At 40.5% G+C, this 27,661-nt stretch overlaps 1 protein-coding gene and 1 long non-coding RNA gene across 3 annotated transcripts in view; one reads left to right on the top strand and one right to left on the bottom strand.

Moving 5' to 3' along the window:
* Nucleotides 1–27,661, top strand: part of smpd3 (sphingomyelin phosphodiesterase 3) — an 88,613-nt gene that overhangs the window by 37,993 nt on the left and 22,959 nt on the right. For both annotated transcript variants that reach the window (XM_040046931.1, XM_040046932.1), the window contains 3 exons: nt 141–840; nt 8,641–8,883; nt 8,970–9,927. In XM_040046931.1, coding sequence (XP_039902865.1) covers nt 539–840; nt 8,641–8,883; nt 8,970–9,927 — 1,503 coding nt within the window. In that variant the 5' untranslated portion in view covers nt 141–538. The remainder of the gene's footprint in view (nt 1–140; nt 841–8,640; nt 8,884–8,969; nt 9,928–27,661) is intronic.
* On the bottom strand, nt 414–10,186 carry LOC120743328. Its single transcript, XR_005698158.1, has 3 exons — nt 10,080–10,186; nt 4,845–4,850; nt 414–425 (listed from the first exon to the last, which is right to left on the bottom strand). It is a non-coding gene; the product is annotated as an uncharacterized LOC120743328 (long non-coding RNA).

Genomic DNA, 27,661 nt, shown 5'->3' with positions numbered 1-27,661 from the left:
GGGATGTGCTGTTATTATGCAATTACAGTCATTCTGACATGTATGAGTTTCACTCCCAGTGGAATAAAGTCAATTACTGATCCCCTGCTTCTTTTTCCTTCTCTCCCGCCTTTCCTCTGTCGATGTGCTTCTTTCTTCAGGTTTGGAGGAAATGCTGATGTTGAGTGGATACCCCCTGCAGAGGTGGTTTGAGTCCTCGCAATCATAGATCCGTCATCAAGGGAATAGCTTTCATCATGACAACTGCCTACCTCGAGACTGCGCTCCTTGACCCCTCCTGTGGAGGATGTAATTACTGAGGGAGGGGCAGCGAGACTGAGATAAGCTTTCCTGTGAAGATAGAAATCATCCAAACCATGTAGTGTTCCTTTCTCCAAGGAATGGGGGAGGGTCTACATTTGAGTCTGATCTTTTTTCATTTATTTCTGCTTATGTAATTAGTGGAAGAGATTTTGTGATTGATTATAGTGTATGTGGGCGTGGACGTGCAAGGTGAGGAGAAAGTGACAGACAGAAAGAGAGAGAAAGAAGGAAAGAGATGGTCCTCCACATCACCCCGTATTCCAGTGCCTGTCTGCACTTCTTGGATGGCTTGTCGTGGAGCCTGGTGTTTCCCTGCTACTGGTTCCTGGACCGGCTCCTGGCGTCCTGTGTGGCCACCTCGCTGGAGAAGCGACAGCGCTCCCAGGACCCCTGCTCCTTCCTCACGTTATGTGTGCTGATCTCCGCACCCCTTTACCTGCTCCTCCTCCTCGTCTCCTTGCCCTTTGCTCTGCTGGGCTTCATCATCTGGGCTCCCCTGCAGGCAATCCGCCAGCCCTACCTGTACACCTACTGCAGGTTAGTGCCAACATGGCTATATTATTTATTACTGCTGCTGTTTCTGTGAATTTACAGGGCTCTGAAAAAGTATTTTTACCAAACTTGATTTAAACATTTAAAGGTTTCAGATCATTAATCACATCCTAATAGACAAAGTTACCCAAATAAGTACATAGTACAGTTTTTAGATGATTTCATTTATTAAAAAAACGCTATCCAACCTTACCTAGCCCTATGTGAAAAAAATAATTGGAATAGTGGTGACGGAGTGGCCGGCCTAGCAAAACTACTCCAAGAGTGAAGGTTTCATAGTGGCCTGGCCAAATTGAGATGCTTTGGCATGACCTTAAACAGGTCCACAGAGATATGAAAGACTTGTTTGAACTTATTACAAATGCTTAATACTAGTTCTCGCTGCCAAGGTCCAGGTAGGCTGGGTAGTTTTTTTCCATTAATAAATCAAAGCATCATTTAAAAAACACCTTTTTTATTTACTTCTGTTTTATATTTTATTTGTTTAATCTGAAACATGTAAGTGTGACAAAACTGCAAAAATGCTTTTTCACAGCACTGTACATAATATCTGATTTTGTAAGGATGTAGTGTCTTTTACTTTAGACCATCTTTAGACAGTATTATGTAGAGTGAGCTAACTGTTTTAAGGTAACACAATCTTTTCCTGCTTAAGGTTTCTACAGGTGAGGAGGGCAGACCTACAGCCAACCATGTAGGCCTTTCTTTGTCCTTGCAGTGGTTCAGTTTAAAGATGACTGGATGAACGCACTTTATACCGGTTTACACATTTTAGACTGGCTTTCAACTAAACTGTGAATGAAAATGAGGCCCTGGATCAATGTAACGTGAAAAATGGGCCGAGCAGTTGTAGAGTCATGCTTCATTTTTTATCTATAGAGCCAGTTGTTCACAGGGGTTGGCTATTTCAAGAAGGGGAAAATGAAGTCATTATCTTGTGTAAATAGTTTGCTCGTGGGTCTGCTTTCCAGCTGCAAGACTCCATTGGCTCTCAGTGGGTGTTTCGTTATCGAAACACCCACCCAAATGGCAACCCGCCATAACCACAAAATGGGAAATACAGTATTTAGCTCTGTTTGCTTTGGGACAGCAGCACGATCTTCCTATAATTAGCAGTTTAGAGATGGCAAATGTAAAATGTGAGTTTCTAGTATTTTAAGTATTGTTTCAACAGTCACCTAGTAACAGTTTATTGTATATTCATGGATAATGTCTTTAAAAAGGTAAAAAGCACCGATGGCAGTAGAGTTCAGGGCCAGAAGCATAAAGAGGGGGTAGAGTAGAAATGGTAGAGTGAAAATAGAAAATGTAATACATAGTATGTGTACATCACATAATAATCATTTGAGAGTAAAACAGATAAAAAACAAAACAAAAAACAGACAGTCTGCTATGATGTGTGCATGTCTGTTTTTATTCCTAAACCCTCTATAATTAATATCGCACTATTATTATGAAAAGGGCTAAAAGTTGTAAGGCCCGGTTGCACCTTGTGGGGTACACTGACATAACTGTTTGATCCAGTTTATTTTTCTCCACAGAGTCTCAAGGACAGCCTAGCTGCTTGGTGATAGTACAGAATTCACTGTGTTCTTATCTGAAAGATGGTAAAAAGAAAATTGGATAACACGACATCCTAAGAACTTACTGAATTTACGTATAGCTTGTTATTCTTGATATGCTGCAAAAACATCTCACATAATGAATGTATTTGTATTTCATGCTACTGACAACTCCTGAAAGATTTCTGCATGAAAACAAGTTTGTCTCAACAGTATTTTCATAACACTCATCAAAGACCAGGCTCTACAATTCAACATTTCATTGCATCAAAGTATACAGCACCAAGTTTGGATGGCCAGATGTGTCCAAACTTTGGACTGGTAGTGTAGTAGTATTATTATAACCCCATCTCACCAGCAAAGGGTTTCAAGATACAACAACAAAAAAGAATCTACTTAAATCCAACTTAGATGCACTATTTTTCTACCTTAACAGAGTTAGATATGATCAAGAATACTAAAAGTTTATTCTACCAATTAATAAATAAACAGTTTGGCACAATGTGAGGAAATATAATAATGGATTGGATTTATATAGCGCTTTTCAAGGCACCCAAAGCGCTTTACAATGCCATTATTCATTCACTCTCATACACTGGTGGAGGCAAGCTACGGTTGTAGCCACAGCTGCCCTGGGGCAGACTGACAGAAGCGAGGCTGCCATATCGCGCCATCGGCCCCTCTGGCCAACACCAGTAGGCGGTAGGGTAAAGTGTCTTGCCCAAGGACACAACGACCAGGACAGAGAGCGCAGGGATCGAACCGGCAACCTTCCGGTTACAGATACACTTCCCAACCCCCTGAGCCACGGTCGCCCTGTGTTTAGTTACTGTAATATGTACAGTAACTAAACTTTTTGTCTTAATTTCCTATTATTTGATGAGTTTTCCCCCCAGGAAGGGCAGATGTTAATTTTAAGTTAACATCTTTCACACTCTGATGTTGGTGAGACCTTTGGAGAATTGGGGAAAAATAAATTCCAAATAGAAAAGATTTTTAAAAGCTGAAAAGCACATGAGTATAATTCTACTCATCACACCCCCACAAACACCTGCTGAAAAACTGACAACAAAGGACCGTTTAAGAAGAAGATGTGAATCCAATTTTTTTTATCTGTTTCTGGTCCGTTTGGTTGTTTTAGGTTTTCTTAGTTTTACTCGTAGCCAACATTGTTGATTATGAGCCTTCAGTTCTTGTTAGTTTAAGTTACTGATTGTGTTTATGGAGCTTATGTGCACTGTGGCACTTTTGTCTTACATGAACATTCAAGATTAGAGTTAAGGTTCATTTTTGTCCTTGTTTCAGTTTCATTGCTTTAATTTGGCAGTTAATTGTCTCTGTGTGGTACACTGTCTCGCTTTGTTCCATTGTCTAGACTTCCTTCAGCTGTGTCTCATTACCCTTTGGTTTCCACCCTCCCAGTTACCCTTACTGTGAATAAACAGTCCAATGTTTCCACTCAGTCTTTCTCTTAGTGTCTCTGTTGCTTCGCTGTTCTTGTCTGCTCCTTTCCTGCTGTTTCTTTTCTTGTGGATCTTTACATGTCTGGACATCACATCAACCTAATAAAGGTTAGAATTAGAATTAGAATTAGAATTCAACTTTATTGTCATTGCACATGCACAGGTACAGGGCAACGAAATGCAGTTTGCATCCATCCAGAAGTGCTTTAGTGATATAGATATATTACAATATATATTAGCAATAATATAGATATGTGAGTATATTACAGAAATGGGTCTATTATGGTATGTTATAATGTACACGGTATGAAGTATGTTGTGAATATTCTATAACTATAAGTATGTACAGGCTGTAGTGAGTACAAGCTATGTACAGGATATGAACAGGATATAAATATGAAAAACTATACAGAATATGAAATAAATAACTTTACAGAATCTGAGATATAGAGCTATACAGAAATGGGAACTATGCAAGTTGTAAACAGTTGTAGGATTAAAGATTATCGAATGTACAGAATGATTATTTACACAGAGCTATACAGTAGTGCAGTTAAGATAAGTGAGGGTGTAGATAGTTTCTACAGAGGTGCTAGTGCTAGTGGTTGTGAGTGGTGGTTCAGTCCATGTTATTATTGTGTGTTTGAGGGTACAGTTGTCCATTGTGTGTGTGTGTAGGTGGTTGTGGGTGTGTGTATGTTCAGTCCATGAGTTTAACGTGGGTCAGATGTCAGGAGGCAGAGTTCAGGAGTCTGACAGCTGTGGGGAAGAAGCTGTTCCAGTACCTGGTGGTCTTAGTCCGGAGGCTCCTGTGGCGCCTCCCAGAGGGCAGGAGGGTGAAGAGTCCATGCGATGGGTGACTGGGGTCTTTGATGATTTTCCCAGCCCTTTTCAGACACCGCTTCCTGTAGATGTCTTTTATGGCAGGAAGTGGTGCTCCGGCGATGCGCTGGGCAGTTTTCACGACCCTCTGCAACGCCTTCCGGTCCGAGGCAGAGCAGTTCCCGTACCAGACTGTTATACAGTTGGTCAGGATGCTCTCGATGGTGCAGCGATAGAAGTTCACCAGGATGTCTGAGGACAGGTGGTTCTTCCTCAGAGTCCTCAAGAAGAAGAGGCGCTGGTGAGCCTTCTTGACCAGCTTGGAGCAGTTGGTCGTCCAGGTGAGATCCTCGGAGATGTGGACTCCCAGGAACTTGAAGCTGCTCACACGCTCCACAGCCGTCCCCTTAATGTGGATGGGTGGATGTGGGTCAGCATTCCTCCTGTAGTCCACGATGAGCTCCTTGGTCTTCTCGGTGTTAAGCAGCAGGTTGTTTGTGTCGCACCACTCAGCCAGACGATCCACCTCTTCCCTGTAGGCGGCCTCATCGTTGTCACTGATGAGGCCAATCACCGTGGTGTCATCTGCAAACTTAATGATGGTGTTGGAACCATCAGCAGGTCTGCAGTCGTGGGTGAAGAGGGAGTAGAGGAAAGGGCTCATCACACAGCCTTGTGGTACACCGGTGTTCATCGTGATTGTAGATGAGCAGTGGTTATCCAGCCGGACATGTTGGGGGCGGTTGGTCAGGAAGTCCAGTAACCATTTGCAGATGAGGGAACTGATGCCCAGGTCTGTCAGTTTCCTGATGAGTTGTGAGGGGTGGATTGTATTGAATGCTGAACTGAAGTCTATAAACAGCATTCTGGCGTAGGTGTTGTTGTTGTCCAGGTGTGAGAGGACAGAGTGCATTGCGATGGAGACTGCATCCTCTGTGCTCCTGTTCTGGCGGTATGCGAATTGGTGGGGGTCCGGGGTGGGGGGGAGACAGGATTTGAAGTGTGCTAGGACCAGTCGCTCTAAGCACTTAGTGATGATGGGGGTGAGTGCTACTGGGCGGTAATCATTGAGGCAAGATGGGTTGGAGTTTTTGGGTATCGGGACGATGGAGGTGGATTTGAAGCAGGCCGGTACCACAGCGTGGGCCAAGGACAGATTGAATATGTCTGTGAGCACTCCTGCAAGCTCCCCAGAACACGCTCTGAGAACACGCCCGGGGATGCCATCAGGGCCTGCAGCCTTGTGGACATTGATCCTGCTCAGCACCGCTCCTACATCGGTGGGGGAGAGAGTCAGAGGTTGGTGGTCTGGCGTCATGTCTGCTTTGGTTGTGGTTGTGGGGTTCCCTCGCTCAAAACGAGCATAAAAGTTGTTGAGCTCGTTGAGGAAGGAGACATCAGAGGATGCGGGGGAGGGTTTGGTGGTCCTGTAGTCTGTGATGGTCTGGAGTCCTTGCCACATGCGTCGGGGGTTGGAGTTGGAGAAGTGTTCTTCTACCTTCTTTTTGTAATGGTGTTTGGCTTTTTTGATGCCCTTCTTTAGATTAGCCCTGGCTGTACTGTAGGCGTGTGCATCTCCTGACCTAAAGGCAGTGTTGCGGGCCTTCAGGAGGAGACGAACATCCCGGTTCATCCAAGGCTTCTGGTTGGGGTACATGGTGATCCGTTTCTGGGTGGTGACACTGTCTGTGGTTTTGGAGATGTAATCCAGTACAGATGAGGCGTACTGGTCCAGGTCTGTGTGGGTGAACATATTCCAGTCTGTGTTTTTAAATCTGTCCTGGAGCACTGCGTCTGTCCCCTCTGGCCACACTTTAATTGTCCTCACAGCAGGTTTCACACGTTGGATGAGTGGTGAATACCGAGGTGTGAGGAACAGGGAGAGATGGTCCGATTGTCCAATGTGGGGGAGGGGTGTGGCTTTGTAGGCTCCAGCCAGGTTGGAATACACATGGTCTAAAGTCTTGTCTCCTCTGGTGTGGCAGGAGACATGTTGGTGGAATCTGGGGAGGACTGTCTTTAAGTTGGTGTGGTTGAAGTCGCCAGCAACAATAAAAGCAGCCTCGGGGTGTTTATTCTGGTGTTTGTTAATGGCTGCAGAAAGTTCTTTCATGGCCAACCTAGCATTAGCGTCGGGGGGTATATACACGGCAGTGAGTATGATAGAAGTGAGTTCTCTGGGGAGATAATAAGGTCTGCATTTGACCATTAAAAACTCCGCATTAGGTGAGCAGTGACTCTCAGTAGTAGTGGAGTTCATGCACCAAGCATTGTTAATATAAATGCACAAACCTCCACCTCTGGTCTTGCCGGAGTCATCTGCTAGCCTGTCGGCTCGGTGTGTGTGGCGTCCTGCTAACTCGATAGCATTGTCCGGGCAGCTGTTGTTCAGCCATGTTTCGGTGAAAAACATGACATTTGAGTCCATAATCCGTCTGTTGTTAGTGATGGAGAGCCGTATCTCATCCATTTTGTTTGCCAGAGAACGGACATTGGCGAGAAAAATACTGGGTAAAGGCAGCCGGTGTGGTGTTAGCTTTAGCTTAGCCCGTAGCCCTCCGCGCCTACCTCGCCTTTGTTTACGATCTCGGCGCCGTCTGCGTGCACTTCCGCCCGGCCGGGGAGAGTGGGCAGCCTCCGGTGTTCTGGAGATCTCTGGGATGAGTCGGAGATCGGCGATAAAACTGTTGGAGTTGTGAGTCCAGATGTCCAGAAGCTCTTGTCTGCTGTAGGTCAGCAACGCACAGCAATTCTGGACGAATAATCCGGTTAAAAGTAGATAAAAAACCGCTAAATAGCAGATTCTGGAGAGACACTGAGCCTCGCGTTGTTCACGCGCCGCCATCTTGTTTGAAAAGGTTGTGTTTGCAGCTCAGTTAGTTTGCTTTTAGCATCTGTGTTCAGGTCTTCACTGATATGCTCCCACAAACTAATGACACCAGCTGTGCTTTAGGCACCAAAACTACCTGGTCTGGGTTGAATAGATCACTTTTAAAATGTTGATCATGTTAGAATAAAACTTAGTATCATGGAGTCAACTACTACAGCTCAGTTCAGATGGTGTATGATTTCAAAACTTCAGGCGGTGTTTAAGTGGCATACACCATAGGTTTTTAGACAGTAGACGATTTTTGTAGCTTTGCCTCTGCCTACAAGTGGAACAGAATCACTACTGTTTATTTTTAGCAAAGTCTGAAGTGTAGAGAGCTCTATACTTTGCGCAGGTTCAGCTATCTGCTGCAAAACTCATCAGATGTTGCCTCACAGCAAAACAAACCCAAGAGTTTCTCAAGGCAAATAAATTGGATATTCTTGAATGACAAGTCAGCCAACTGATCAGAACTCAACAGAGAAGCTTTACAGTTACTGAAGAAAAAACTAAAGTAAATGGTTCAGGTTCTGAAATTATTTATTTTATTATTTATTTATTAAATTCACTGTGCTTGTGCACAGATACAAAATTTAAAAAACTGTTTTAATTCCCAAATACAAATGGTCCTAACTGCATATGTCTATGTAGACACATCTCTTTAAGTGACAGAAATGTAATCTATTTCTTTAGACTACATTACTGATATAATAAGGTTAATAAGCAGAAACCTCAAAACTGCTCAGCAGCTAATTGCTTTGAGAGATTCTGCTTTAAAAAGTATTTGCATTTGATTAGCTTCCTTATGGCTATAAGACCCTGTGTTTGAAGTATCTGGATTTCTTTAATATTGCTCAGAGTTAGATGACCAGTATGATATTACTCTCAATGAGTGTAGGCTCAAGATGAAGGCAGAATAAAATGTTTCTCTAAGTATATCTTTTGAAAAAAAGAAATCTGGAAAAAATTTCCTTGCTTCTTTTAAAAAAATGCTTTTGCTTCTAATGCCCTATTTTTCTTCTGGTATTATATTTGCATTTAAAGGTTGTTTTTTTTCTGTCTTGTCTAGGCCAGACAAACACCAGGCTGAACAAGGTCAAGCAGGTGCTGGAATTGGGGAATGGAGGCCACAGGGCAGAAGCTTCTGTTTCTGCAGTGCCAATGTTTGCCTTCTGCCTGACTCCCTAGCAAGGTTTAACAACCTGTCAGACACCCACCGGAGAGCACGGGAGGTAGGGAAGAGGATCCGCAATGGTGCCAGCCGACCTCAGATTAAAATCTACATTGACTCACCTACCAACACTTCTATCAGGTATGGAGAGATCAATCCAAACTTCCCTCTGCACTTATCTGCAGTAAATGCCTCTATGTTCATATTGTTTCTGTTATGTTTATCAGTGCGGCGTCCTTCAGCAGCCTTGCCACAGGTTTCCGCCGTACCTCATCGTTGGACCAACGTCCAGACCAAACACACACAACCAATGGCCCAGCCGACACCGAAACTGAACCTGCCACCGAGTGCCCGATTCACCCCTCAGGTGCCACTGACTGCCCCGTTCACCCTTCTGTGAATGACCAGGGCTCTGCTGAATGCCCTGTGCACCCTGATGGGGCAGACACTACAGCAGAATGCCCTCTCCACCAAGGGGAGACTAAAAGCAGCTCAGACTGTCCCATTCACACCTCAGGGGAGGCTCCAGACTGCCCCGTGCATTCCACAGTAGCTCAGAGTGCTCCTGGTCATCATGACTGTCCCATGCATGGGGATGGGACCCAGCCAAAACCCGCAACAGACTGTCCGCTTCACACCTCAGGGGTTCAAATTAGCATCAGTGCTCCAGAGCCGGACCCCCAGGAAGAGGAGGCGGAGACAGGGAACCACCGGCCTGGAGAGCACGGAGGGGCAGACACGGGCAGCATGACTGCTTCTCGTGAGTCCCTTGCTCGTTACCATGGAAGTGATGGCGGGATAGGGATATCCTCCAACAATACTCTCTCTCATGTCCCACGCACATCAATATTCAAGCGCCCAGGTCGAAAACGCCGCCACGGAGATGAAACATTCGACCATGACATCTCTGCCTTTTTCCCTGCCAACTTGGATTTCCTGGCTCTACAGGAGGTATTTGACCATGGATCGACTACTAGACTACGGCGCCAGCTGCATCGCTATTTTCCCTACATCCTGAGCGATGTTGGGCGGTATGGCTGGAAAGGCTGCTGCTCCAGGTTCAAATTCCTGAACAGTGGGCTCATGCTGGCAAGCCGCTACCCAATCCTGGATGCACGATACGAGTGCTACCCCAATGGCAGAGGGGAAGATGCACTGGCGGCCAAGGGGGCGCTGTTTGCCAAGGTTTGACTTCATTATCTCTCTCTTTTTCTGCTTTGTTGTTACTGTTATGAGGCACAGGTTTCTCTTTAGTCGGTCTGCTGAGCTGTGTGAAGTAGCAGACTTTCAGCTTCAGAGTCGTGACCACTGGTTTGGTTTCTGAGAGGATGGTTTACTCTTCAATGCTTTTCACTTCCCTTTGAGGACATTTAGACTCCTTCCAGGAGGCAGAGCATTTGGTTTTAGGTGTTATTATCAGCAGCATTTAAGAGTTCTTTTAGTTGGCTAAATGCATCAGGATAAAAGCAAAACCTACCAGCTGACCATTTTGTTGTCACTATCTTACAAATTAGTCTTTGATTCTAATAAGGTATTATTGGGAGTTCATCAGAACTGGCTTATCCACCAGCAGTATAGCAAACACAAGCTCAATATTAAAAAAAAGAGGATTGCTGAGGATAAAATCATGTAACATGTTTATTCTTGGAGCAATTCGGCAAGCAAAATAGGCCAAAGTAAATCAACTCCAAGTCTCCATCAGGGTCTATTTTGCTTGCTGAACTCCTCCAAGAATAAACTTCATACATATTTTTATCCTGAACGGTGCCGCAGCAATCCTCTTTTTCTCTGATTGGGAGTCTTAGAATCTCTCCACCTCTTTTCCTGGAATCATTTTCCCACCCACATAGCATTTCTTTTGCATCTGAACTGAAATTCACTTGCGGACCTAATATTTCTCGCAGCAAAGACGTGTCTCCGCTCTGACAACTGCTTGGCGCTACTTCAGCTGTAATCCTGTCATCACTGATGCTGCTCTGGGACTTTGGCATGGCAGTAATTGAATCTGCCCATTAAGTCCATTTAAACTAAATTAACTTATTATACATTTGTGAAAGAGAGTGTGAAAGAAGGCCAGAGAATCAGATCTAAAATGACCTGTCAGCTGCGTACATTAATTATAGATCTCAGTATTGTGGCATCGTAGCGATTGTATGGGGAACATTTTTTAAATGCTTCTGTTATTCTTCCAGGTGTAACAAACTTTGCATAACCCATGTGTGATGCAACTCACACACGTTTTCTACAAATTTGCAACAATGTTGCACTGAGGTAGAAAACACAAATTAAAGCACTTGCTAAATGCATTTGCTTACACCCACACTCATTCACACATCACACATCTGTCACGGTGATGAGTGAATGCACCGCAGTAATTAGTGATCACTCACAGTCTTTCCTCAACGATCACTGTAGTGTCGACAAAAAGGCGTCACATGCTTTTGAGATTTTGTTTTCTTTTTTATTAATGTTTGTTGAAGAATTATCATAATGTTTGTTTTTCAGTGAAGATATGATAACGATAAGCATAATGATATGGCTTTGGTAATTAACGAGAGAAAGCGTTGTTTACAAATGTAATTCGATTTTTTTAAACACCGCCAAATCACATTTTTCACGTGTTGGTAATTTAATACAATTACCAATCACTGTGGGCTGCACTTGTATAATTGTATGAATTATTTTGCAATTACTGAGTCTTTCCAGATTCTGATTTTGCATAGTTTTACATAGTTTTGCATAGTTTTGCATAGTTTTACATAGTTTTACATAGTTTTACATAGGTTTTTAAGGGGCGTTTAATATGAAATCAAAAACAGTTGAGTCAGTAGGAAATCAAGAACATAAAAAGCAAAAATGTATTGATTGCAAACAATTATAAAATGTAACAAACAGATATGGATAATATAAAAAATTCTAAATAGAAAATTGGCCAAATGCTAAAACCCGCATCCTAGCAAGCAAAGAAAACATACAACCTTTGTTCTTCTATTTTTTTTTTTTTTTTTATTGGCTGATATCATTAGTTTTGACCTGATAATGGATTTGCTATCAGCAAAGCCTGTAAGTCTCATCTGCTGAGATTACTTATTGCCAAAATGTGAGAAAGAACAACAATACACTCTACAATTATATATTCCGTTCGGACTGCAATTATTATGCTCATTTTCAGTTAACATGCATAATGTGTTTCCAATTAACCTGCATTTGAATGTATAACATGTAGAAAATGGCTGTTTTAATTTTCCACTGTGAAAAATCTATATGTCAAAACACAAGGACAAGTTTTTGAGGATGACTTGTGATAAAAAAAATAATAATAATAATCTCACATCAAAAAGAAATTTATTCCATTACTTTATTTTACCAGAAAGTTCCACTGAGATCAACTCCTGTGATGGCACACCTGTCAATCAAACTGCCACATCTCCAACTCAGTTTAAAAAAAAATCACCCCACTCAGAGTTTTTATGAGGGGCAAAACTATGCAAGAGAGGCCAAACTTGTATCTTTCCCAGGCTGCAAACAAGCTTCCTGATGCTGTAAATCTGGACATGTTTGGTACTCACTTGAAGGTCTTTTGGAGCCACCCTCAGATGGGATTTTTGCCACTTCTGCAAAGATTCATTTTTCAGCTCTGTAGCTTGCCCTGTGGTTTAAACTCAGTGGAGCATTTAGGATTCAAAGTTCTTTCCCTCCATTACTATAGAGGATGTATGTGTTAGAATGACTTCATCATCAGCATAAAGGCATAGTTTTGCTTTAATATCTTTACTCAAGTCATTTATAAAAAAGCTGAAAAAAAAAAACACACTGCTGCAAATGGAAGCCTGCAAAATGCCTTCATATCTGGCACAGCTGTTTATGATCAGAACGAGTGCAGTTGATTGGTTTGCTCAGCTGCCTGTTGGGGTGTCTGCTCGGTGGCTCGGGAAACAGGTCAGCACTGCGCTGAATGGGCTGTATTGCAGTGGGACATTGCCTTTGCTAATATTTGTTTCTCTAGTGCACTTTATTGCATTGCACATTATTTATGGGGAGTTGTTTCACCTCCCAACAGAGCGCCCATGATTCTGTCGACTCCTTTCATCTACTCCATAAGTGCAAAGTTGGAGAGTCCATTAGGCAGCAGCTAATAAGACATTACATGACTATGTGTTCTCTTAATGCAGACATGCAAGAGCAGGAAGTTGTATGGGTTTATGACATGGTTACTAATGTACTAATGCGAGCACATGACGAGCGATCAGGTTGCTATAGTAGCTGCTGATGTCCTTCTTCCTTTGTTTTGGCGTTATGAATTTTTCTTGGACTGTAGTCTTTTTTTATTCTGTATCATAACCAAACACACAGAATGTTGGGAGAGAAAAAGCAGTACAACAGTCAGGTGCTTATGTGCCATTTTTTGTGTGCATGTTTGTGATGATGTGTGTTGTGAGTATGTGAATTCATTAATCAGCCTCATACTGTAACTATCAGGAGTCTGGATCTGATCCAGTTCCCGGGTCTGCTTTATGTGGCCCGATGCTACCTGGATGTATTTGTTTATGTCCACCTATGCACTTACATCCGCAAGATCTAATAAAGACACATGCTGTCACAGCTTGCATACTGACAGTCGCATCCTGTTAGTCCTGCTGCCTGCTGACTGTCGCTGCAGCTTACAAGCTGCCTTCACATTCCTGTTTCACCACCTCAGTGCACTGGAGGTCACTCCAGGTCTCATGACAAGCTGGCTGTTAGCCAGTTGGCAGGCGTTGTACTCGCAGCAAGCTGCTAACACTCCCAGCTGACAAAAAACAAACAATAATAAACAACAATGTTCCCTTTAAGTAAATCCCATGGATTCACTTAAGGAACTGTGCCGTGTCTGAAGTACCAAAAAATAGACAATCTAAAAATATCTGCTGCACTAAAAGCAGCCCATCGATGGAGGGAAATTACCTTGGATTTTGTTTTTTTAATTATTATTGATTAGTTTTATGGATATTGTTGTGATACACCCCCTGCTTCACCCTCCAATAGCAAAATGCGACTTTTAAACAGCAATCACAGTTTGTAGTAACCTCTTTCTATATTGAATAAAAAAGAATAAAAGTAAAGACATTTGCTGAGTACCTGGTGAATTCATAATTGGCCCAAGACGCCAGGAAACATCCCTTACCTGAGAACCCTTTTTATTGTTTTATTTACCCAGTGAATTCAGGCTTTAACTTTGGACAGTTGAATCTATGAGAAATATTCTTGCTCATTTTTTGCTCGGGGTTTGGGAACATCCAAGTTTGTAAATGTGAGAACTTGAGAACGAAGCAACGTAGGAGTTTCAGTTATCTTGATCTCAAGGTCAAAGGTCAAGTGTCTGAAAATGTTGTGAATGCTCTAACTTTCACGGGGTCACGTGGGATTTTTAAAATTCATGACCATAGATGCATGCAGTATTTTTGCATCTAGAAAGCATATGTCCCCAGATGTATGAGTAATGGATGGAAACCATTTTCACTGAATTATAAAATAAACCAAAACATAGGCTATTTAAACTACTGCAACCAAAGAATGAAATGAAAAGCATGTTAGCGCCATCAGTCAGATGCTTCTTGTTTCCTCTCCAACTGTAAAATGTAGATATTAAGATAAAGAATATGTTGCCAGTTAAAACCTCTCCTATCATCAGCTATATCAGAATACATACTAATTAGGACTTGTTATTAGGATCAGTTTGGGTAACCAAATCACATTTTGCTGTTTCCCATCCTCGCAGCCTGTCTGTCTCTCAGGCTGCTGCAGGCTTTGATGTGCCTGCTGTTTAATCCTCGCGCTTCTCCTTCCTCCAGACATCTTGGCAGCTTTCCAAGGCAGAATCTTGTTGGCAACCTTCGCTTCCCCTCCACGAACCTTTGGCCATTCTCATTCATTACTACTCAACACTGCAGCTCATTTCGCCGCCAGCTGGGACGCATCTCATTAGGCGCACATCATTTGATCTACCTGATGTTCACACTGCGTTTCTCCAAACACATTATCGTGTTTCTTTCATATCCAACAAAGAGCAGGATGCTAAGTCTGAAGTCTTTCTTAAACAGGTGATTCTTAGCATCTCTGTTTTTTGCATTTTGTGAGGCTTGATACTAAACTCTTGTTATTCTTGGGCTTCTGCACTTTATTTTCCTCACATTTTCTGTCAGTCAAAACATTGTGGGCAGTGCAGTAACACCATCTACCATAAATATCCAGTAGTGATGTGTCGGTTGCGAACGAAATGGCTCTTAGAGCCGGATCTTTGACGTGAACGACGCGAGCCGAATCCTTATTGGGAGCCATGGGTTTTTTTTTCCTTCTCTCACCCGCTCTCTCGCACTTTTTTCCGCTTCACTCCGCACGTGAGCCTTGTGCTTTGCGCTGGGAAGAGGGGGGAGGGGCGGTAGTTACAGTCGCAGTAGCACAGGAACAAAGCGGGGGAGAGAGAGAAAGAGTCAGGGACAACAACGCCACATTAGAAAGGTATAGTAATCATCCACAACTATTTTCAGTTGCAGATGATAAAGGATTCAGAAAGTTTATTCATGCAGGTCCATATGACAGAGAATATGCATCTTCTTTTTGTTTTCATATTTTAATTTATATTTAATTGTGTTGTGGTTTGCAGTGTTTTGTGTTGTTTCACTTTAAATTTGTTTAAAAGGAAAAAGCTGAAAATTTAAATAGTTAAAAGTTGAAATGTTAATAGTTGGTGTTTGTATTATATGATTTATTTATTACATTTTATGTGGAGTGAATAAATAAAAGTATATTTACGGTGGCCCCTACAGACGAAACACGTACAAAACACAACAGAAGTGCTCCAGGATGCAGGCGCAGTGTTGAGCTTTTGTTACCTAGTGGCTGCACAAGCCAGCAAGTACCAGCGACCGGATTTGGTGTGTGGTAGTAACAGGTAAATGAATGTTTTTTGTAAATTATTTGAATATATATGAGTGATTGTGTATAAATACACAAACAATACAAATATGCTGTCAATTGTGTAATTTAAGTGATCTAGGTAGCTCTGTTTTGGAAGTTCAGTTCATGCTAGAAATGTGTTTTGGAGTTTGGACGTGCTTTGTCTCTAGGGGCCACCACATATATTTATATATAAACATATATAAATAAAACACCTTTTGTTTTTTACATTAGTAATTCCTTTTGTGCTTAATTTTATATTATTGTTAATAATAAATTAATTAAAGCAACAAAACAACCTGAAGAGCCGGTTCGGAGCCGAAAGAGCCGGTTCTCTAAAAAGAGCCGGAAATCCCATCACTAATATCCAGAGCTCGGGTTTCCCTATTTTTCATTTATAGGTGTTGCATTTCCTAGAGCTACTTTGCTTGTAGCTGGGGGGTCTTTATTTTTCATCATGTCACTGGCTGCCAGATAAGCACATCAGTTTTTCTGTCTTCTACATGTCTGAACATGTGAAACCTTCCAGTCAGCTCATTCTTGCCAAGTCAAGTGGTTTTATTGTTATTCTACCATGTGCAGTCGTACAGTACACAGTGAAATGAGACAATCTTCCTCCAAGACCATGGTGCTACACATAACAGACTATCAACGAAAGTGTAATGTGCAAAAACTGCAACAAAACAAAACAAAGACAACGCAACACCAGACAGAACAGAACGATACAGACACAAGACAGTGCAGTAGAAAGGCTATATAAATAACCCTCAATATAAGACATTCAGCTGCTAAATACTGTGCTTACTTTAACCTCCTAGGACCTATGTGGACATCACATTTTGGGTTGCCTAGACCAAAATACTAAATTTTGCTCTACAAATGCCTGATATCCACTTAAGGGGATGTTATTCTGCCACTGTCTTACCAAATTTAAAACAAATGTCCTCATATGTGGATCTAATTTTTCTCAGAAACAAAAGTACAGTATCAAATCAAATCAAGTAAAAATTAAAAAAAATTCTTAATCTTAATTGTAATTCTTTGTTTTTACATTCATCAGGTCCCAATCAGCTCAAATAGCAAAGAGAAATTAAAAATGCATGAAAGAGTTCGGGTCTTAGGAGGTTAAAGTCCTTTTGATTGTTTCAAACATTGACTTTTAAGCAAACTGATATCGTTTTTGTTCTGCATGCAAGTTGTTACAGGTTAAATAATATGTTTTAAATATTTTTAATGGTTTTATTTTTAGTAAAGCTGATAAATAAGAAAGTATTGCGAATAATTGGTTTGCAGGAGCTTTCTCATACTATGTTTGTGAAAATACTGTAAAAACACCAACTCTTTGCATAAAATTTTTAAAAGCAGTAGCTGATTAAACAGTTTATTCAAATTATTTTAGAATCAAAAGTGGAATTAATGTAATTTCTCAGCGTCAGTAAGCTTAATTCAATAATATATTTACAAAGTATGCCATCACACTTCAGACTAATTACTAAATCTAAATTCTTTTAACTTAGATTTTAAGGTAACAGGCATACCTACGTTTAAACGTGTAGAGATGTTAAAGGTAGGCGACATTACCACTAACGCCTACCATAGCCTAGCATTTTCATAACATTCATAGATGTGGAGGAGGTGGAAATTTTTAATTCGGAGTTAACATTATTCATGATTTTGCATAATTAGTTTTGGCATTTTGGTCTGGCAATCAGGTTGGTCTCATTTTTCTGCCAACATATTACAGTGACTGGGTCATATTATCATTTCAATTCCATTGACTTTGGGTGAAACTGTCAAGCCCGTGATTTATGAGGGTTTTTTTGCACCGTACAAAATGAGGCCATTATATCAGTAATCTATCCCCAGCCATCATCTGCTATTGTTTCCAGACGCGTTTATTTCAATTACACCGATTATTAATTATCAATTATTTCTTGTATAAATTTAGACTCAGACAAATGTACCTCGAAGAACACACTTATTCTCGTTATTTCCCAATGGATACTTACCTGGAAAACCGCGGCAGGTCAGCAACATAAATCTGAATTATCCCTTGTGGAGAAGTGACGCACTCGGAAGAGAAAGGCAGGGAGAGAGGAAGAGAGGAAGAGATAGAATATTAATTAAAAATGTTTCCCTAAAGAGAGAGCCAGGGCTGGCTCCATAATTAAAGCTTTTCAGTCTCAACATTTATCCCCTCTTACAATTATTTCAAGCTGCTAAGTGCATGGTTGAAAAGTCATGTGTCTGCGTGTGTGTTTGTGAGTGTGTGTGTGTTTGTGAGTGTGCAGATATGCAGTCTGAATGCATTACTACGGATTAGGCTTTAAAATAGGAACCTGCTCAAATCTGGATTGAATAGAATGAAGATCAATGGGAGAATTCCTCAAATCCATCCCTGATCTGTAATGACCAAAAGGAAACCTCGTCACTATGAAGGTCAACCAATTCACTGACATAAACTGATTTCCTATCCAGGTCAAAGGGATTTCATCCCATCTCTACATGCCAAACAGAAGGTGACAGAGGTCTCAGCTCATCTCATCTTTGCCAGACATTTGTATTATTCGTATTTCAATCAATGCCCCTGTGTTAATTGACCGAGATTCACAAAATATAGCTTGTATTTATTTTATTCATACATTTCTTTAACGGTGGGCTTGTAATTGCTAGACTTGTCCAATAGTTAGCAGATTAGTTAGATTGCACAGCCTTAGACTTGAGCCAATTTGACAAACTTGCTGATGATTTTTGAGATTAACATAATTGATGGGAGATCATTTAAATGCAGTGCTCAGCTGCAAGTGTTCCACTTTTAAGACCCGTGATTTCAGTTTCCAAGAATCTGAATGTAGATTTCTCCATGCGAACAAGAATGGATCTGTTTTGATGAACTCAGAGCCCAAAATGGACTCGCTCAGTGTTTTTAAACTTGACCTGAATGTTCTAGTTTGTAAGAACTGAAGTCGGTATATCTTGATTTATGCAGGTGCTGATGTCTTAGCACCTCGAAGCTTGGTTGTAATCTTAGCTCAGCCGGGGCCTTTCTACATGCAGTTTCCATGTTCTTCCTGTGACTGCGAGAGGTTTTTTGGGTACTCCAGCTTACTTCCACAATCTAAAATTTGATGTTTGATTAATCAGTGATAAATAAATATGAATAGGTATGAATATGAGACACACAAAGTGCATGTAATAAAGGGTTTTGTGTTTTGTATAAATGGCAGTCCAGTCTACAGGAACTATGACAATTAACTGGAAGCAGGACTGAAACCTGCCCAGATTCAATAAAACCTTGTACTTAGCAGCACAGTGAAGTCACCTGACTTCAGACAAGACGTTATGTGATAGAAATTTGTTTGTAACTTGACCTAAACTCTCTTAACGTCTGGTTTGACTCTTATTTGTCATAGCTGAATTGAAAGTTGGCTTGAACTTGACTTAAATGTTTGAGACTTGACTTTAACTGTCTCAAGGCATCACTTTACCTGTGGGTGTTTTATTTATTAGCCATTTAATAAATAACACACCCATGTTTCTTGATTAGCAGTTTCAATCAAGAATTAGTTTGATCTTAACTCCAGATAGCTATCATTACCTGACTTCTCTCTGTCTGAACTCCTCAACATCACATCTCAATTCAAGACGTCATGTAGACTTGTAAAGACTTTAAACTAATCTGACTGCTGAATTAGCTTAAGCTGATATTGACAAACTCACAGCTTGACTCTCAATTGATTTGTGACTCTTCTCCTTTGAGATATGAGTAAGACATGCCTTGACTTACTTAACACAGGATGACTTTAGTCTTCACCTGGTCTTATCTCAGCTGCCTAAAACCTTGTCTTTTTTGCTTGATTCAGAAATGGGTACATGTGAAAACACACAAGAGACAGTGGGGGAGTTTAACTGGAACTTCAAGCATGAAGCATGATGTTCTTAATCATATGCACATTTAACTACAAAGGAATATACTGACTATAAATTCACAGATACCAGCTAAAGGAAAAAAAAGGTATTGTGTTATAAAAGTTGTTATATGTTATTAGACTTTCTTTTTTTATAATTCTTCTATAGCTATAAAATACCTCAGATGAAAGAGTCTGTTGTGTCTAACGGTCAACTTGTCACTTGTTAATATCATGCATGAGTAAAGGCAACACTGCACTGTAGGCATTATTGCATTGTGGAAAGGTTGTACACCCAGGTAGTGCATGACATAGCAAAGTCCACATGGAACACATATTTTTTTATATTGTTTGATTTCAAGGTTTATGTATGACTGATTGGTTTTAATATGTTGCACAAATCGAAACAGTAACAAAACACACAATATTTCCTAAAAAGAGCATCAAGCATCCAGACTTGTAATTAAAAGACCCTGATATGAAACAATGTGCATGTTTTGGTTCATCTGGTAAGGCAAATGGAAGAAGACCACAGCTTTCTGCTTTCTTTGTTGTTGTCTTTGAGTGAAGCGATCAAACTCATGCGAGTAATGCAAGATGAAATGTGGGCTCCTCATCTGATTTTAAAGTTAGGACAATTAGATACAGCAGCCTCAGAGCCTTCATAATGAGACGAGCCTGGTTCGGTTGGCTCCCAGTGTGAAATCGTCTCTCGCAGCTCGTTTCAATTTCCGCTCTGTTTTGTCTCAATGCTCTGTAATGAGGGGAAGTCCTGGGAAGTTTTAGCATCTCATATCCTGCATGTTCTGACTCATTTGTTTTTTAATTTTAAAAGAAACGCAGTTAATTTCATTACATGTTATTTTTATTCACACAGCGCACTGGGGGGGGGGGCAAAAAAAATTGCTTCTACTCAAGGTTTTCCTGCATCTCTGCAGAGACTCCAGTTTGTGCTGGCATCATCTGAGGTCTGTGGAAACATGTTAAAAGTCCACTCTTTCTTATATGCACGAGTGTGCACACATACACTAGACTCCCCTAAGGTCTCCTGTCAGTTTCAGGGTGTGCACACACCTATTCAAGCATACATAAGCCCCTGAAATATTAATACACAGTGTGGCACTGAGATAGAGCAGAGTGGAAGACAGAAGGAGACACAAATAAAAGAAAGGAGGACAGAGTGAGGCAGGTGACACAAAAGAAAGAAAGAGCTGTCTGGATTAAAAGTTTATTGATCCCGGTGGTAAAATTCATTCGAGCAACAAAAATGTAATAGTAGCAAAAATAATTAGTCTCACTTTTACAAATGTTAATACGGTGGATTAAGCTGATTAGATTGCAGTTATTAACATTTATTTGTTTATTATAGCAGGTACCTTTGGGTCTGTGGTAAGACATGGATGTATGCTACAGCAGAACAAGATCATTTCTTTTTTTTTATTTGCATGGAAAATCACAGGTCCTTTTTTCACTAAATTGCTTTTATTTTCATTTGTTAATGAAGGCAATAATGTCATAATAGTAAACTCAAGTGATTCAAAATGTGAAATAACTGCTAAAAATATATTGTTGTTCAGTTGCTAATGAAGTTCTCATTTGTGAACAACCCTGCTATGGCAAAAAAAAAAAAAAGTGCAAATATAGTAAGTTCTGCTTTTATGTGCTTCTTAAGGAGTTATGGGCTCCATTAAAAGAACTTGAAGTATGTGTGCAGATTAGAAACATGATTAATGAACCTTAGAAGTAGCTTGCCATCACCAGTGTGTGAATGTGTGTGTGAAGGGGTGGATAACTGGATGTGTAAAGCGCTTTGGGGTCCTTTGGGACCAGTAAAGCGCTATATAAATACAGGCCATTTACCATTTAGAAGTGGTCATTTGCGGATTTTTGCCTTTCATTTATAGAACCACTATATACATGCAGTTGCTGCACTGGTTGTTATAATATAATATTAAAATAAATATCACAATTCATTGACTGCTTTTTGGAGATTTTCTGCATTAAAAACTGAGTTTAAAATGTCGAAGCTGGCAGGATTATATAGCATATTAACATATTTAAGCTACTGTCTGAGTTGAACATTACAGGTGTGCTGTGGTCATTACGTCTGCTCCAATTTCATCTTTTGGAGAATTTACATACAGAACAAGTTGATGCTCTGTAGCTCTGTTGTGTGATTTTTGGAGCTATAATTCAGGTTCATAGCAGACTTATATGGGGGTGTGCTTTGGGTTCAGTTTATTTACACCTCCTGTTTATAGACTGTTCTCCTGCTCAGAAGCATCTAAAAAAGCTTTCAGCAGAAGAATACTTTGAGGTCGCTGGTGGCTTGGTGATTGCTAAAACATTTTTCTGAGTATCTAGAATCCTTTTCTCATTTTCTAAATTTAGAGGTAATTTATTTTAGAAGATTGAGAAATGTTCGATTAATGAAACTGCCCAGTTTTTACAAATTAACAAGATCCCAAATGAGCTTCTACTGACATGAAAGCTTGATTTCATGGGCAATAATAAGACCTCCCCTCACATACACACACTTACTTTTAAGGCAGTTTTGAGAGCAATAATGTGGTATTAAGATATCAGAAATCAGATATTAAATCTTTTTTCTATTTTAAAAAAAAAAGTTTTTTTTGAATTTCTGACAGATGTGAGGATAGGTAAAACCTGCAAAGCAAGTAATTGTGTTAATTAATAAAAAAAAGGAGGTTTTTTTTAATCATGTAATTGCATTAGTAACACATTAGTAACAACAGAACTGTTATTTTTATAGCAACCTGTTAGGGCACACTGAGTAAAATGTCAGTGGCAGATGTGTATTACAAGCACGGATGTGGTATATCCCGTCCATCCCATTAATTAGTAGCTTGTAGAAGCACTTTTAACAGTAATAACTTGAAGTAATGGCTTCCTGTATGACTCTATCAGTCTCTCACATTGTTGTGGAGGAATTTGGACCCACTCTCCTTTGCAGCATTTCTTCACTCTATTGAGGTTTGTGTGCATGGGTTTATGCACAGCTCTCTTAAGGTCCTGCCACAGTATTTAATACTCAGTCATCAGACTGCGATCTTGGCTTTGAGCGGGCCTTTGCAGACGCAACTTTGAAAACCTAAACCGCACTGCCATGTCCTTTGTAGAGAGAACAGGCTTTCCCTGGCAACCTTTCCTTTCTAGCAGTGTCTTCATTAAGATTGTGGCTGTCTTTCCTTCTTGGCATTAACAAACACCTGAACGCACTCAATCAGCAAACTGCCAAAACATCTGCTTTCATACAGGTGCTCATACTTGCACACTTGCGCGAGTAATTAGCAGCATCTGGCTGCTAATTACTGATTTAATTGTTATGAAAGTAGTAGGAGCTTGCTTAATTTGTCACATGACTGTACGTTAAGTTTACATTAACCTCAGCTGGACTAAAGCGAGTTATGTTAGCAGACTAATATGAGGGATATCAATCATCCAAATTAAATGTCAAGAAAAACCTAAAGCTGTTGAACTATCGCCTTTAACTGAAGATCACTAAATTAGCAAAAAGAGGAAAAATTTGCAAATTGGATTTCAGGTGCATTCCTGGATCAGCTGGTAGTCCTTAGAAAACCAATACAACCTCCCAAATGTTCACTGATGCACAGCTTATGCAACATTATTAGAAAAGTTAATGTACCATCAGATAGTGCATTTAGTAAACTTGGACCAGTCTTTTCTGTTTCTCTAACTCTCCCTCAAAACACTCATTCCATTAAGAGTAATTCAATTAGTCCCTCGAATATTCAGAGGGAAATCTATGGCCCTTGCTGTGAAGTGTATTTACTGTATTTCAGCCTACAACGTGAGCTTTGAGTTTGGTATTAAAGTCGGGCTAATCAGCCTAATGCTTTATTGTGGCTTTTAGAATGTCTTATTATTGGCTCTGCACGGATACCGAGCCAAAACAGCCATCACTTTATTGGCTGTTCATATCCATTCTAGTCTGTCGCTCCTTGGTTGGGTGCTCTAACGCTGTTTATTTGGCACAGGGGAAAATCTTTTTTTCTTTCTGGATTACAGGATGATTTCATATAAACAACACACATCTTAGTTGAAGGAAAGGTCATGTAGCAATTTTGTTTTTGAGTCCAGGAGTAAAAATATCAGAAGCATCTAACGGGGTGTTTAAGTCATACTAGAGAGAGACATTTATCTTACTTTGTTCCTTTATAGTTCCTGTTTTTATCTGTACAACCTTTTATGATGAGTTCTGATGTATAAACACTGTATTTATGTTTTAATGATTATACTGTGGACAGGCTTTCATTGTATAAAAACTGAAAGTTGCTAAAATTGTTGCAGTCACACAGTGAAACTTTACTAACAGCAGAACTGACATTTTCTGATAGCCTATTGATAACTGTGGCCCAGCCGATTACAGTTAGTGCTGGGGTCGTCACCGACGACGACATCGAACTCAAAAGGTGAAGGGTCAACATTAGAATAGTTCAAAATACACGAACACAACATGTGATCAAAAAGGCAGAAAAGGTTCATTAGCAACAAGCTGGAAGCTTGACAGTCATCACTTCTTTGTAGTTTTGATAACCTGCATTTACCAGATCATACAACCTTATTTAAGGTCACATGGACTGGGTCACCTGAAGGAACCCAGCACACTCCCAAACCCTGCTGGACTGCTTGGAAGCAAAACAGACGTCCAATGCAGGCGCAGTGACAGGATACCAAGTTCAAAAGGAAATAAGTACATAAATAACTGAGTGGTGAAAGTATCATTTCTCTGGATTATTCCAATGAAAACTGAGCCAGACAGTGAGCTTTTAGAAGGGCCAAAGTAGAAGCTGTTATTAACAGAACTGACAGCATGCTGATTCACTGTTATGTGACAACAGTCATGTTAGTTTATATCTATAAATAATAATAAAAATAACTACGTTGTGTATGGCTGTTTAATCTAAGTTGTATACTAACAAGCAGTGCTATAAATATAATTCTGAGGCTGGAGAACGATTTATGTTCCACTCCAGCCTTGGACTATCTCTTATCTGGTCTCTAGCAGGGGTGTTTGTCTTGTTATAGATCTACTCCACCCATATTCATTCCCACTTCAAACTAACCACCTCACAATCACCATCCTCCTTCTCTGCAACCCTTTATTCATCCTCCTCCTCATCAGTCTGCATCCACCCACCAACTCTTCAGAGCTGCCAGCGTCCACCTCGCTCCGTGCCTCGTTTCTGTGCTGCTGGAGGACTCCTTCAACACTGATGTTAAAGGTGTCTTATTAAATCTCAAGTGGGCTTTTGTTATTGCTGCTCTGCTCCCTGTCTCATGCTTCAGGAATGGAGAAATTGATGTAAGAAGTAGTAAAATATGTATGAAGCACATGCTGAAAAAATAATATCCTCAGCACTGTTTTAGGCTTCACATTGATCGAATTAAGCCTACCTCTTGAACAGAACATCGCTCACTCGTAGTTGTGCTTGATTATTTTGATGAAAATGCTCTAACGTAACTCCAACCCAAGTGGAAAATGTTAGACTCTGTGCCTGTAACGGAAACTTGTAATAGTGACAAAAAATATTATTTTCTGTAAAAGTGAAGACGTCTGGTGTCTCTGTCTTCTCATTTGTTTACAGTGATCAATAGCTGATGTGTTTTTCCTTCTGATAATAAATCTTTTACCCTCCTGGGACATGACAGACCATTCATAATACTGCACAATGTCAAGACTGCTGTTGCTGCGGTGGGGGAGGGCAAAAACCTTTTCAAATATAGAATAGCACCAAGTTTGTTGCTTATTTCCTAATTTCCTAATATTTAGATAAAGTTTGTGATAAAGTGTTGCCAAGGTTACTATCGCCTGACAGCAAGAAGGTCCTGGGTTAGGGGTTAGCCTAGCCTGAGGACATTCCAGGAGTTTGCAGATTCTCCTGTTGGGGCCCTGGGTTTTGAATTTTGCATTTATTTTTAGTTCAATTGTATTCATGGTGTTTTGAGTTGTTGTTGAATTATTGTGGGTCGGTTACTTTCCGGTTGTCTCAGTTCTTAAGTTTCATTTGACCCTGCAGTGTTCCCCATATCCTTCCAGCTCTGAGTGCCTTGCATTTAGTTTTGCTTCCTTTATCTTGTTATCTTTTAAATGTTTGCATCTGTTTGTTTACCCACCTGTTCCACATTCCCTCAATTAGCCGTTGTTTATTTATAGCCTCGGTTCTCTCCTTCCTCTTTGTCGCAACATTTGTTCGTTATCGTTCCTCGTGTTTTCCACTCTGGTGAGTGTGTAGCCCCACTTCTTGCCCTCTTCTTAACAGCTGTACTATTTTCTAACTCGTATGTTTGGTTATAGGACTGGCAGTTTTGATCAACAGGTGTTCCTCAAAGGCAGACGTTGCATTTTCTAATTGCCTAAGATTACCATTAGGATCATAATTAGAGTTGGGGTCTGAACTGCTGTAGTTGTTGAGTTTTATAAAGCATTCAGAATTTAAAATGCCTCTCAGAATTGTTTTAAGACTTACTGGAAAAGAAAAAACAGATGAAATGGTGGAGCCAATAACATATGTTTGCTAATTTGAGCCACTTTCTCCTGTCAGTAAAACATTTTAAAATGAATAATCTGCCAGCTTTGTGGTACAGAGTGCCAAATAAGTATATACTTCAGTGATTAGCAGTGTGTGCACCCATGCACTTTATGGATCCAGCTTTTCTTTCAATGTAGCTGCCATCACCAGTGTGTGAATGTGTGTGTGAATGGGTGGGTGACTGGATATGTAAAGCGCTTTGGGGTCCTTAGGGACTAGTAAAGCGCTATACAAATACAGGCCATTTCTAACATTAGCTGACTCCATTTGTTCTGACATGTTCACTTCTGCCTCCAAAAGTAAGGATGCCAATGGTTATCATGCTAAATCGGTAACATGTATGCCATGCCATATCTTATACCACACCACACTTCAAGACATATTCATATTAGTCTTAGAAGCTTACATGAAAAGCTTACAGTGGAACATTGCCATCCCTCCAAATGATGAGCTTGTATTTCATCCGCACGCACAAGAAGAATTGGGTATTAGTGGTTGATCATAACAGTGCACCTAGACAGGAGTGTTTAAGCAAAACCTCTTAAAATATCTGTGGAAGATAGAAAAACCACAGGAGTGTGCACTTACTGCAGAAAATGGAAGTGCAATTATAAACCAAAGGTCACCAATAAGTGAAAAGACATTAAGATGTAATAGAAAACAGGCCTTTTTCAGGGAATATGCAAGAATTGAACTTACAGTCTTCCTGCAGCAATGGAAGTTAAAGGCAGTAACTACACTAACTGCAACTATGGTCCACTACTAGGAAACACTGTACTGTGGGATGTAGCAGTCTATAGGGATATCAAAACGTTAACAAAAAGGGAGCAAATGACTGGAGAAGGTTATGGTAGATAGCCACACAGTCTTCAGGCTTAAATTGTATTCCAAGATGAACTGAACAGAAGGGTGAAAACAAAGCATCCAACAAGTGCAACACATTTGTGGCAGCGTCTGCAACAGTGTTGTAAAGAACTTTCCAAACAGTGATTCATTTCCATTGTAGACCGAATGCCACATGTTGTTTGGCTGCTAAATGAATCAAAACTTTAGATTCAATTTAGGACGTAAGGCTCCACGGTTCCTTAAAAGCATATTTCTTTTCGTAGGTTTTTCTGACGTATACTGAGACAAAACGCTGCGTCAGTTGAACCTACAGTATATTTATGATCCAACCCACTCATGTTTGCACCACTCTAAGTCTGAAACTGAACACAAGAGATAAATAGTGGATCCGGATGTAGTCGAGCCAACAAGACTCACAGTAGACAGCGGGTTTCAAGCAATGCTCATCGAGTCTCAGCTTTTTTTTAGCTACATCAGTCAACTGCAGAGAAATACATGGTAAAGCTCCAACTGCAGAAGCCTGCAATTAGATCAGCTATCAGAGCATAACCTCTGCACGGAAAGAGGAGCGCTTTAAAACAGGCTCACTTTGCAGTCCAGTTAGTTTTTAGTCACGTACACAATTATAATATGAGTTTTTATATGCTACATATA

The sequence above is a fragment of the Simochromis diagramma genome, unplaced genomic scaffold (assembly GCF_900408965.1).
Source record: "Simochromis diagramma unplaced genomic scaffold, fSimDia1.1 OVJJ01000106.1, whole genome shotgun sequence".
Lineage (NCBI taxonomy): Eukaryota > Metazoa > Chordata > Actinopteri > Cichliformes > Cichlidae > Simochromis > Simochromis diagramma.
Note: the sequence above shows the minus strand (reverse complement) of the source record. Positions and strands in the feature narration are given on the sequence as shown.